This window comes from Lynx rufus, unplaced genomic scaffold (assembly GCF_022079265.1).
Source record: "Lynx rufus isolate CCGP_SWC_20201006 ecotype Redwood Valley unplaced genomic scaffold, mLynRuf1.p SCAF_5, whole genome shotgun sequence".
NCBI classification, from domain to species: domain Eukaryota; kingdom Metazoa; phylum Chordata; class Mammalia; order Carnivora; family Felidae; genus Lynx; species Lynx rufus.
In genome coordinates, this window is record NW_025814867.1 from 33769275 (window position 1) to 33782093 (window position 12819).

The 12819-nt window shown below is 39.0% G+C and overlaps 1 protein-coding gene across 1 annotated transcript; it reads right to left on the reverse strand.

Annotated features, from left to right (window-relative positions):
• Window positions 1–424: 424 nt before the first annotated feature.
• On the reverse strand, window positions 425–12488 carry DBR1 (debranching RNA lariats 1). The gene is made up of 8 exons (XM_047100154.1): window positions 12204–12488; window positions 11464–11588; window positions 10030–10110; window positions 7540–7625; window positions 5520–5744; window positions 2426–2506; window positions 2032–2177; window positions 425–1304 (listed from the first exon to the last, which is right to left on the reverse strand). The coding sequence occupies exons 1-8, from the start codon at window positions 12398–12400 to the stop codon at window positions 611–613; spliced, it is 1635 nt and encodes a 544-aa protein (XP_046956110.1). The 5' UTR covers window positions 12401–12488; the 3' UTR covers window positions 425–610.
• Window positions 12489–12819: the final 331 nt, after the last annotated feature.

Genomic DNA, 12819 nt, shown 5'->3' on the forward strand with positions numbered 1-12819 from the left:
TGCCAAAATCAACAAGGTTATATTCATCTCAACAATTGAATGTAAAACTTTATGTTTACCAATGTTTAGTATTTAAAGTAATTTATTTCCTGAAACCTTACCTACCATCTTCAATTTCAATTATATTTGACAGACATTAAGAGCAGACCAGGGAAAATATTTATAATAAATAAAATGAAAGCATACAAAATCGTACATGCAACAATGACTTTGCAAAACAAAATATAAAGATGCCATATTTTATACACAAAAATATTCACAGTGGTAGTAACTCCTCAAAGGTAGAAATTCCGGTCTTACTCATCTTTATAGTGCCATTTTACAGAAAAGTGCCTGGTACAGAGTAGGTATCCCGTGAGTGTTTCCTGAAAATAATGAAAGTGAATGGTATACGCCTTCAAAAAAAAAAAGGTACTCAATCAAGTAAATATATAAAATTTTAATATTTTTATCTGAAATATACAAAGGACTAAAGACAAAGTCAATACCTAACTAAAATTCTCTCATGTAACTTCATTATTACAAAGTTAAGTCTTGAGTGTCAAAAATCCAACTCTAAAAATATGGTCTTAAAAATCACATATCTACATATAATACTAAGTAAATTGTCTTATGCTGCATCGTCATCATCCACTGCAGCATAGATGGCTTGATTCCTCCTCTTAATTTTCTTTCTTTGTTCAGGTTCATGTTCGTCACTCAGCCTCTTCAGGGGCAACTCGGTTAAGTCCTTTCCATCCTCCGACTCCAGAGCCTCACCAGGCTTCCCCTCTCTGCCATCTGGGGAGCCCAATGTATCATCAGAAGATACAGTCATGGAACCTGGCAAGATCCTGACATCAGAGAAGCTTGCAGAGAAGTCAGAAGCTTGATCAGAAGAAGGCTCTACAGACGGTGTGTTCATGTCACTGTGTGTACTTACGATACTATCTTCATCCTCCTCTTCTTCATCTAGCATTATTTCATCTGGATTAATAGAGGACAGGGCAGACGTGTCTGTGTTATATTCACTACGGTCTTCACCAGAGTCATTACTCTCCAGGTCCTCCTGTTCTTCATATTCACCACACAAGTGATGTTCTTCCTTGGCCTTCTGCAGCCTGACGTTTATGTCAGTGATGCCAAGCTGGGCACAAAATTCAGTAGTTTGGGGATTGATCCTATGCACCAACTGCATTTGTGTCTGTGGCCTGCTAGGGTCATAACAAGCAGCTGTTACACTGAAGTTACATGGAACTCTGAGGTCATGATTCAGTATTTCCAATACTTTGTTCATAGCTTCTTCTGTTGCACTATAATCCCACCTACAAAAGTCCAAAACAATAGCTTTTTACATTTTATCAGCCTCAGACAACAAATGGTTAAGATCTAACTGTGGACTTCAGGTGTAAGGATAAAATCTAAACCACATATAAAAATTCTGTTTAATAAAATTACAGTTAATTTACCAAAGGACCATTTTGAAATAAAAACAATTCTTAGAAAAAGCTCTTCTTGGGGTGCCTGGGTGGCTTAGTTGGTTAAGCATCCAAATCTTGGTTTTAGCTCCAGTCACAATCTCATGGTTCATGAGTTCGAGTCCCATGTCATCGGGCTCTGTGCTGACAGCTTGGGATTCTCTCACTCTTCTTCTCTCTGCCCCTACCCCATTCTCACTTGCGGTCTCTCTCTCTCTCTCTCTCTCAAAATAAATAAATAAAATTTTAAAAAAAGAAAAAAGAAAAAGCTGTTCTTAACTCACACTCTAAAATAAGCATTAGTTACTTTAATGTGTGAACCAAATCATCACCACATTATAGTTTTACACACGCTTTATGTGCTAATTTGGGTTGGTACTCAATAGCCCATTTTCTTACATCCCTTAGATGGAAAATTTGTAGTTTTCCATACCAGTCAGTAACCCTTGAATTATTCTGACACTCATTTAACAATAATTCCCTTGATTTAAGGAAAAAAAAAAAAAAAAAAAGGTGGAGGGGACAAAAAATCGTGCATGCACCAGAGAGAGCAAACCCTAAATGTCAGACTTACCTTGTATGCAAGCCGTTATTTTCAGGCATATTCCATAGGCGCCCCGTCACATTAATAAGATCATCAGTAGCCCTTAGAACAGTGAGCCACTCAATATCATACTCTAAGTACTCAGAAGCACTGGGGTCATGTTCTATTTCTATTACCTATAGGAAGAAATTGATAATTTTAAGAAAAACATTTCTATTTTTAATATGCTAAGAATTTCAGTATAACAATAAAATTTAAAAGGAATTTAATTTAGTAGCTTAAAAACACTAATGTAACGTATTCCAAAATTCTCACAATACATAAATTATAAAGAGCACAAATAAATTCTGAAGGGAAAATTAATTTTTTTTTAATCATTGGAAGAGCAAAACTATATTGCAAAGTTATTTCATTTTCTTTTTACCTGAAGAAAGTCTCTATGTGGTAAGCATTTGTCCAAGGCTAAAAATTTTGTTGCTTTGGCCGTCTGTTCTTTATCCTTGGCCTACAAATATGAACCATAATTTTAAAAAGAATGTTAAAATTTTTTTTTTAATGTTTACTTATTTTTGAGAGAGAGACAGACAGAGTATGAGCAGATAAAGAGCAGAGAGAGATGGAGACACATAATCCAAAGCAGGCTCCAGGCTATGAGCTGACAGCACAGAACCCTACACAGGGCTCGAACCCGTGAGCCATGAGTTCATGACCTGAGCCGAAGTTGGCCACTTAACTGACTGAGCCACCCAGGCACCCCCAGAAAGAATGTTAAATCATCACAGTAATTCATACACAGAATAGGATGGAAACAATCTTTATTAAACATACCCCTAAGTTATGTGTCAAAGCAACAACTGTCACTTTTCCAAAATAAGTTAGTTCTGCAACCACTTGTGTAATAACGGGCAATGCACTTAAACTCTCTGGGCTTCAACTTCCTTACAAAAGTCAAAGCAGACACTAATGCTGATGATAATGCCAGTGCTAAATCAAAGTATATAACGCAAAGGCTAAGATAACAGAAGAGCTGAAAAGTAATCTGGCAGAGCTAAAACTATATAACTTTTAAAAGAAATTATAAGGAAAAATCTTTATAAACTTGGGTTAGGCAAAGATTTCTTAGATACAACACCAAAAGTGATGGGATACATTCACAGAATGAAATATTATTCAACAATAAAAATGAAAGAAATACTAATATTTGCTACACGAATGAACCTCAAAAACACACAAACAAAAGAAACCACGTGCCAATGACTATAGACTTTGATCCCACTTATATGAATTTCAAAGAGGGCAAATCCACAGAGACACAGAGCAGATTAGTGCCTGGGGCTGAGAGCGGGAACAAAGACTGACAGCAAACAGCACAGCAAACAGGCACAAGACATCTTTTGGGGTGCTGGAAATGTTCTACAACTGGGCTATGTGCTGTTTGCTCTGGAAACCTCTGGAACTCTGGATATATGCTAAAACTCACTGAATTGTACATTTAAATAGATGAATTTTATGACATGTAAATTATATTCCAAGTAAGCTATTTTTTTTTTTAACGTTTATTTATTTTTGAGACAGAGAGAGGCAGAGCATGAACGGGGGAGGGTCAGAGAGAGAGGGAGACACAGAATCGGAAGCAGGCTCTAGGCTCTGGGCCATCATCAGCCCGGAGCCCGACGCGGGGCTCGAACTCACGGACCGTGAGATCGTGACCTGAGCTGAAGTTGGACGCTTAACCGACTGAGCCACCCAGGCGCCCCCCAAGTAAGCTATTTTGTAAAAACTGAATTGGCAGAAAAGAAACATGGGCAGGGGGTGATGGACCACAACATGAAGGTCATATTGGATGAAGTACAAAAGTGACTCACTGAGAACAGTAAGGCCCACGTAGGAAAAAGGACAGGAAGCAGCTATGGGACACCCTGCTGTGGGCCAGGTTTCAGCCCAATGGTGGTGATGGACTGAGAGGTGAAGGCACAGAGAGTGCAGGCAGATCTTGGCAGTGGGGCAGTTCTGAGAGAAAAGGTGATCTTTGGTGTTGGTAAAGGGGCTGAAAGAGACCACTGGCAAAGGCAGTCGAGGTTGAGGAGCTAATTAAAAGGGACTGAACATATTCATTCAGAGATAGAACTCCCTGAGGCTGACAACTCAAGATGGAATGGGGGGAAAGAACCAAAGCCGATGGTTCAGTAAAAATCCAGGCCCTAGGATTTTGGGCATGTCATGAGCCCTAGGAGATGGGAGAGAATAACAAAGATGTAGAAAAGGTGACTGATCTGAATGGATAACTTGGACATTTAAAGAGGATAATCACCTTGGCAGTGGTCCAAAGGAAGAGAAAAGGAGTAACCTTGCCTCTTTCTCCCAATGAAACTGGGGAGTGAGGATAAGCCCACAACAGAAAGGGCCCACAGGAATGTTTCCAAACAGAATTTTCCAAACTGTACTTGAAGAACATCATTAAAGTGCACTTCCACCACAGAAAAGAGTATGGTCAAGTTCAAGAAGCACTGCACCCCACACTCCACTCACTCTTGGAGAAAGACGACGCCCATCAGCACATTAAAGACTCTCAAAAATTCTATAGAAGACTTCGAGAAGGAATTTCTAACCTTGTTAACCCAGCGTTTTCTAAATGTTTTCCCTATGGAATACTTTAGGTGGAAAGTCAGTCAGAATGGGAGGGGAAAAGAATAAACAACTATCTCCATAAAAGCCTAAGTTGAAATCTCTATTTATTCTCTACCTTTCATCAAGCACTATCACCCACGCAGCTACCCAAGGAAAATTCTCGAAGTCCCCCTCTATCACCAAATCCTGATGATTCTGCCTCCAAAATCTCTCTGGAGATCGCGTTCTCTGTGTTCCCTCCCTGCCACAGGCTAGAACCTCATCTTATGCTTAAATAGCCTCTCTGCCTCCCATTTTACATTACTATGATCCATACACAAAAATGCTACCAAACTAATCTTTCTAAAATCAAAGTCTGGTTTCACTACTCCCCAACTTTCCCCATTACCTTCTGGTTAAAACCCAAACTCCAGAACATGGTCCAGCAGGCAGTTAGGATGTCCTTCCAGCCTCATCTCTCCCTTCGCCTCAGCTGCAGGGACTGCTGCAGCCCCCAGCGCACCACGCATTCAGACCTCTAGCCTTGGCACACACTGGGCTCCCTACCTACACTGCCCTCATATTCTACTGCTTCCTGGCACAATCAATTCCTTTGGAAAACCTTCTCAATCTCTTCACCTCTGTGTCTACATCCCCAATTCACCAGAGTCTGGTGTAGGCACTTCCACAGCATCATGGCACTTTTCATCACAAACTTATTACTATCACTAATCACTAATAATAATACTTATTGCCTGCTTGTCTCTTCCCTGCCCAATGGATATGGAGTTACTCGCAAAAGCAAAGTTATCTTTGAGCTCTTTCTCTAAATTTACAACTGTGCCAACAGTGCCTTAGCCTACAGATATTTGCTAAGTGTTTGTCAAATCAAAGAATGTTCTGGTTTCTACCTGATGCTGCATCAAGGCTGCAAACTTCACATGAAGGTGTGCGGAAAACCAGTAGGTAGGTTTTAAGTGCTCTAGAAGCTCTGAGGCAGCAGGACTTCCCAATGTGTTATTTTCCACTTCTTGTCGGAAAAAAGATTTAGTCTTGAGAAGTTGCTTCTTATCTCCATAATGATATATGCTTCTTGGCCAATCGTGAGATAAGAATATGTCCATAGGTTGCTTCAGCTTTAATAGAAAAAGAAAGAAAACCCAAAAACAGATTAGCCAAAAGCAATCCCCTACACTTTCTCTCCACCACCACACAATTATTTAACCGCTTAGATCTTTAGATTTCTATGTAATTCATTCTAAGCAAACTTTATTTAAGAAGGTCACAGAAATACTAAGAAATGCTAAACTCCTCACTCATGTAAGCAAGGAGAAAAAGCTTTCTCTCTACCTCACAAATCATCCTTATATTCCATGGCAAGGCAGGTCAACAGAGACATACTTTGATCTAACTGCCAACTAGCCATGGTCTTTAACATACGGTTTCTGAAATATACAATAACCATTATTCTTGTCACTTTTAGTAAAGGAACTGTTTTAAGATACAGAGAGACACAGATTTCATGAGATCTCTAATGTAAATAATATAGTAAAACCCAAAGATAAATCCCTTCTTTTTTTCTAATGGACTCATAGAGCATACACGTAAAAAATGCTGTTTGCTACATAAATTATACTAGAGGTATTCAAGGTAGCTGGTGTCTTCATGGGGAGGCTACAAAATATACTCCATACATTACACATCCCCAGCACCTTCAAGTAATCGGCAACAAAACTTGGAAAACTAAATTAAAATAATTTATGTGTTCAAGACAATACAAGATAAAGGATATGAATAATCGCTGAATAACTGATTCGGGCAGTAAGTGTGATGAAAATTCAGAGAAGAGTGATGGCTTTAAACTAGAAAACTGGTATCTAAGCTGGGTCGTCAAACACTGGTAGGACTGAGATGGGTGAAAGGGAAAAAGGATTCAAGGTAGGGACCTGTTATGAGTAGGACATTAAAGAAACGCCCACGAGCATCCTTAAGCTCCTGCAGAGGCTGTAGGGCATGGTGGGAAGGGTCTGACAGCTTCAGGCGACGCCACCACCTAACTCCTAGGGAATTCCCTGGAAGGCTGCTTACCTATCTGAGCCTTGATCTCTCATCCTTAACGTGACAAAGTTAGAGTAATACTTACTGCACAGAATTGTGTGGCGATTACATGAAATGTCATGTGTGATAACTGCTTAGCCCAGTGTCAGGCATTTAATGGGTTCTCAAACAAAAACCTAGTGTCAGCTACTCTCTAGTTAAGCCAGTGTTCCAATACCACTTTCACAATTTTACCACATTCTCTATCTTCCTTACCATTATTTATTCCCTACTTAATACCATTATTTAAAATGAAATATTCTAGGGCGCCCGGGTGGCTCAGTCGGTTGAGTGTCCGACTTCGGCTCAGGTCATGATCTCACAGTCTGTGAGTTCGAGCCCCGCATCGGGCTCTGTGCTGATGGCTCAGAGCCTGGAGCCTGCTTTGGATTCTGTGTCTCCCTCTCTCTCTGCCCCTCCCCTGTTCATGCTCTGTCTCTCTCTGTCTCAAAATAAATAAAAAGATTAAGGAAAAAAAATTTTTTTTAATAAAAAAATAAAAAAAATAAAATGAAATATTCTAATATTTTCTTTAAAGTATCACTTTATTCCAACATATATTCTTTACCCTTATTCTAAGTAGTAATATACACAGTCATAGATTAAATGTTCTATTTTATTATTACTTCCTAAAATAAATGCATAACATTAGAATAAAAAAAAATGTTCATCTGTGAACCTCCTAAAAGCAACTCAAGATCCAAACTTTAGAAATACTGAAGTATTCTATACTGAAATATTTCTTGGAAGTGGTATACCAAAATGATCAAAACACATTTTGGTACAGAATGACTTTAATTTTTTCAAGTATGCTGCAATGTAATTTTTACATACCTGTTTTAATTTATAGACTTCAATATTTCTCACATGGTATATACTCCTTATTGTAGCTGGATTATAAGGGGGGCACTCAAAATGACCTTGAATTAAAGAAGAGAAATAAGCTATATTCAACTCCCTTAAATACGGCAAATACAAATAACATACACACACTTTTCCAAAACGGAGGTCTGTCATTACCGTTTCGGTTCTTAAAAATTCTATGAAAACACTGCTCTTAAAAGGCTGGTATTAAAAAAAAAAAATGTTGGTATTTTCTGCTAATGAGTGATCACTAACTATAAATCTAAATAATTGAGGGGCTTATTATTTTTTAAATTAAATTATAATTTGGAATATGTTGTTTATTCATATAGTTTAAAATTTAAGAGATATCATCAGAAAGGAATAAAAAGTAACCAGTGATGCCCAGGGCTGGGGTGGGAGCAGGGATTAACTACAAAACTTTTGGGAATACTAGAAATGTTTTAAATCTGGATGGTTGCACAACCCTACATAAATTTACCAAAATCACGACATTGTATACTTACAATAGTATGTAAGTTTTACCTCAACAAAGCTGATAAAACAATGGGAGGCAGGGATCCTCCTATTCCTACTAACTACTAACACTACCTAGAGGCAACTCAAGTTAATCAGGTTTTAGTATTTTATTCCAGGGACATCATCTATGCATTTAATACACAAACTTCTTTATCCTCTCTTTGTTTTTTACACAAATAGCAGCATAGTTGAAACATGTTCTATGCCTTGTTTTGTTTTGTTTTTTTTTTTTCACTTAACTTGGAGTTCTTTGTGTATCAGTTACACATAGAGTTGCTTTCTTCTACTTTTTTAAAAAATTAGCTTCATAGCATTGTATAGTTTTATCATGATAGAGTTATGTTAGAGTTAATTACTTCATACCTTTTGCCATTACAAACAAGGCTGAAATAATAAATGTGTACACATCATCTTGCATGTGTGGAATATATCTGTACATTAAATTCCTGAAGTAGAACTCCTGGGTCAGAGTACTTTTATAATTTCCACAGATTACCAGCTGTCCTCCAAAGAGTGGAGGACAGTTTGCACTCACACCTGCCGTGAAGGAGACAACCTATTTTTGTACTCCCCTGCCAATAGTTTAGAATCATGGGGAGCAGGGCAGCAGGGAACAGATCTGTGATTTAACAGTTACACAGAGGATGTAAGTTTTAGCTGCCAACTTAATTCATAAAATTTTGAAATCAATGTGAACTCAAGCTATTCCTTTAAGATCAATTTTTTTTTTAATTTTTTTCAACGTTTATTTATTTTTGGGACAGAGAGAGACAGAGCATGAACGGGGGAGGGGCAGAGAGAGAGGGAGACACAGAATCGGAAGCAGGCTCCAGGCTCCGAGCTGTCAGCACAGAGCCTGACGCGGGGCTCGAACTCACGGACCGCGAGATCGTGACCTGAGCTGAAGTCAGCCGCTCAACCGACTGAGCCACCCAGGCGCCCCTAAGATCAATTTTTTCAGATACAATGTAATAAATGAGTGCACTGCCATATGCTTCTATAATAGAATACTATTCACAAATTAAAATGAATGTATCAACATGGATTTCAAAAACACATTAAACAATGAAACAAGTTGCAGAAATATACACGCAAAATGATACATTCATATGAAATTTAAAACATGCTACATTGTACACTGTTTAAAGCTGTTACCTATCTGGTAATGACATAATCAAGCAAATAACAAACACCAAATTCAGAAGAGTGACTCGTGGTAAGGAAAGGGAAGGATAAAAGGAGAAGAGGACTGAGAACAGATAAACTATGAGCTCTGACTGAATCTGTACTATTTCTTTAAAATCCTGACTGGGGTGCCTGGGTGGCTCAGTCTGTTAAGCGTCAGACTCTTGATTTTAGTTCAGGTCATGATCTCATGGTTGTGAGATCGAGCCCCACATGGATCCTGCTTGAGATTCTATCTCTCCCTCTGCTCCACCCCTGCTCACACATTCTCTCGCTCTCTCAAAAAATAAATAAAACAAAATAAAATCGTAACTAAAAGTGGCGAAACGCTAAGACTTGAAAAAACTAGATGGTGGATACAGAGATAATTTGTTCTAGTACTCTCAAACTTTTCATATGTATAAAATAAAGTAGTCAGTTCAGGGGTGACTTGGTGGCTCAGTCGGTTAAGCATCCGACTTCAGTCAGCACAGGTCATGATCTCGCAGTCCATGGGTTCAAGCCCCACGTCAGACTCTGTACTGACAGCTCAGAGCCTGGAGGCTGCTTCAAATTCTGTGTCTCCTTCTCTCTCTGCCACTCCCCAACTCACACTCTCTCTGTCTGTCTCAAAAATAAACATATATTAAAAACAATTTTTTTTGAAAGTAGTCAGTTCAGAGAAAAAATTCCATGAAAAGGTCAAACTATATATTATGCTTAAGTTAGTCTGAAGATGCAAGTTCTAAAATTTAAAAACAATTCTCAGAACAATACCTTTTCGATAGTCATGAGATTTAAAGATACCAGAGATTCCACCAATCCTTACACCTCGGTATTTTACTACACCAGCCAAACCTGAAAAAGTACACAGTTAAACAAAATTACCATTGGCAGAAGCAATCTCTTTACTAACTAAAAGAACAGTTTAAAGGCGTAGAACTCCATGCAGTCCTAAAATTATTTGAAAATTAAATATCAAGATGAAGTTACTCTTTCACATAGCAATATGCCAACAATATAAGAGGCAGACTAGGGATGAAAGGCCTAGAAGCAGATCAGGGAAGATACTAAGCAGAAAGGAAGGGCCAATGAGATTAGGTATGTTAAGAGAAAAATAGACATAATTTGGTACTTAGTCAAATATTACAGTGGGCTGGCAGGGAAATAAGGAAAAGTGTCTTATGATAGATTTATAGGTTATACATCTGAAAGTCAACAGGTATAAAGTATAAATAACCTGCAGTTTCTATATTTTATTTCTGATTGATCATCTTCAAACATCTTTTCATAATATTACAGTTGTCAAAAGATCAATCAGTAATGAAGTAGATAAATTATATTTCTGAAGTTATCATGTCATCATTAGAGCTGAAAACATTTAAGCGAAGAAAAGAATGGACTAAATAGTCTAACAGGACTAAAATTGAACCTGAATCTAATCCAGTTGTAAATCTAAACACAGATTACAGGTAATGCAGAGGATAAAAGGAACACGTTAAACAATATAAGAAATTCCAATCAGCTAAATCCAGAACACAGGAAATTCTACAAGAAAAAGTTCCCATTTTCTGCAACAAATAACAAGCATGGGTAGGAGAGAAAAGGGACACTTACAGCCTAAGAGACTTCAGAATCATGACAAGCAAATGAAATGTGCAGGCCTCATTTGGATTCTATTTGAACAAGTCAAACAAAGTAAAACAAACATCTTTGTGATAATCACAGAAATCTGAACATGAACTAAGCAATAAATAATGAGGAATTACAGTTACTTAAGTAAAAGTTTAGAGGGGAGTGGGGTTGAAATAAGGACGGCAGAATAATAGTTGTTGAAACTGGTTAACACGTACAGAGATTCATTATACTATTCTCTATTCTTCTGTATGTTTAACAATTTCCACCATAATAAGTTTGAGTTTTCTCAATCAACAGAAAGAGTAAGAAAAAATAAAGGGATTGCAAACAGTACATAAGGCCTTTGCATTTTTTACTATGTTTTATTATCTATATTGCTCAAAATACTAGAAGCATGGACATATTTTCATAATTACCTACTTAAATTAATCATTCTAATTACAGTTTCATGATTAACTATTTAAATTAAGAGACATTTCGCAAACACCATATATCTCAAGATGCTGCCTGTTATACAAATCCTGACAGGCACTTCCATTACAAACAAAGCAAGAAATTACCCAGAACACATACCTAAATAATAAATGTTTGGCGCTACCCAGCCACCATAGGGTAACTCTTGCAAATGATTTGAGGCTTCATGGTTTCCCCCAATGAAAATTGTGAGAACTGGGGCCTTTTTTTCACCGGAGTAATACCTAGAACATAAGAGTAAAGTTGTCAGTTGGCATAGCAGAAATCAAGCATAGAGAAAAGCAATTAGGCATGCCCATGCAATCGGGCATAGCAGAAAAGCAAAATAAGGCCCAAAGGAGATATTTGAGCTCATTATAAAAAATTAAAAAGCTCTTTCTAAGTGAATTGCCTATACTTGTTCTTAAGAATGAAGGTCTGCCACCTTGGGTTTAAAGCCAGTGTACGCTCAATGAACTTTGTCAGTTCTTAACCTTAGCTTCTAGAACGCGGACGAGCACAGAGGAGGCGTCCAATAAAAACTCTTGCATCAGTAAATAGACTAGTCCCAGAGTCCTATCAAGTGCAAGGTAGATTACCCTGTCAGCTTCTTCCTCCAGGTTTTCCCCTCAGGCTTCGATCCCTTCCGAAACAGATAAGACAGGTGAAAGGAAAAGAGAAAAGTGACATTTACGAAGCACCAGTTCCTAGACACAGCGTGAACAAAGAAGGTAAGTAAGGGAGACAGCGAGTCAGTGGCAGGGGGAATTCGAATCCAGTCCGGGTTCTCTCCCACTCACTCACTGCCGGCTGGTCACGCCTCGCACCGCTGGGTCTGAGGCCCGGACCTCGCTGCTCACCTGTAGAAGGTCTGCATGTGGCGGTACTTGGGCGGCACGGCCATGCAACGCAGGTCGGCCTCGTTGCGCACCGCCTGGAAGTCGCCGCAGCACAGCAAAAGGTCTATCGGCCCGGGGCCGCGCTTCTCCGCCAGCGCCAGCGTCTCATAGATCTTGTCCAGCTCGCCGTGGCAGCAGCCGGCCACAGCCACCCGCATCCTGCCGGCCGGAGACGGGGAGCGCTGCCCGCAAGCCCCTAGACCAGACCCAGCCTAGGCCGGCGAGCCAGGAGCAGACTGATCGCTCAGCTCCCGCCAACACTAACTGAGCACACGCCTCGCAGAGACGCCTGAAATAGAACCCACTTCCGGCTTCCAAATCTCGCGAGAGAGGATGGAGCAGGGCAAGAATTCCAGGATTTGAGACAGCTTTCAAATTGACTCGAGCTCTGTCTGTCTTCTTGGGTCTTTCAGTTTTAGCAGTCTGACAGATGATAAAAATCAAAACCAGAATAGTTTTGTTTTGTTTTCTTTAACACAGAAGTAGTAGTTTAGTTTGATAAAATTAAGCCAAACTAAAAAAGTGAGCCGGTGCGATTGGCTAATTCCTACGACGAACCTGTCAACGCAAAGATAAT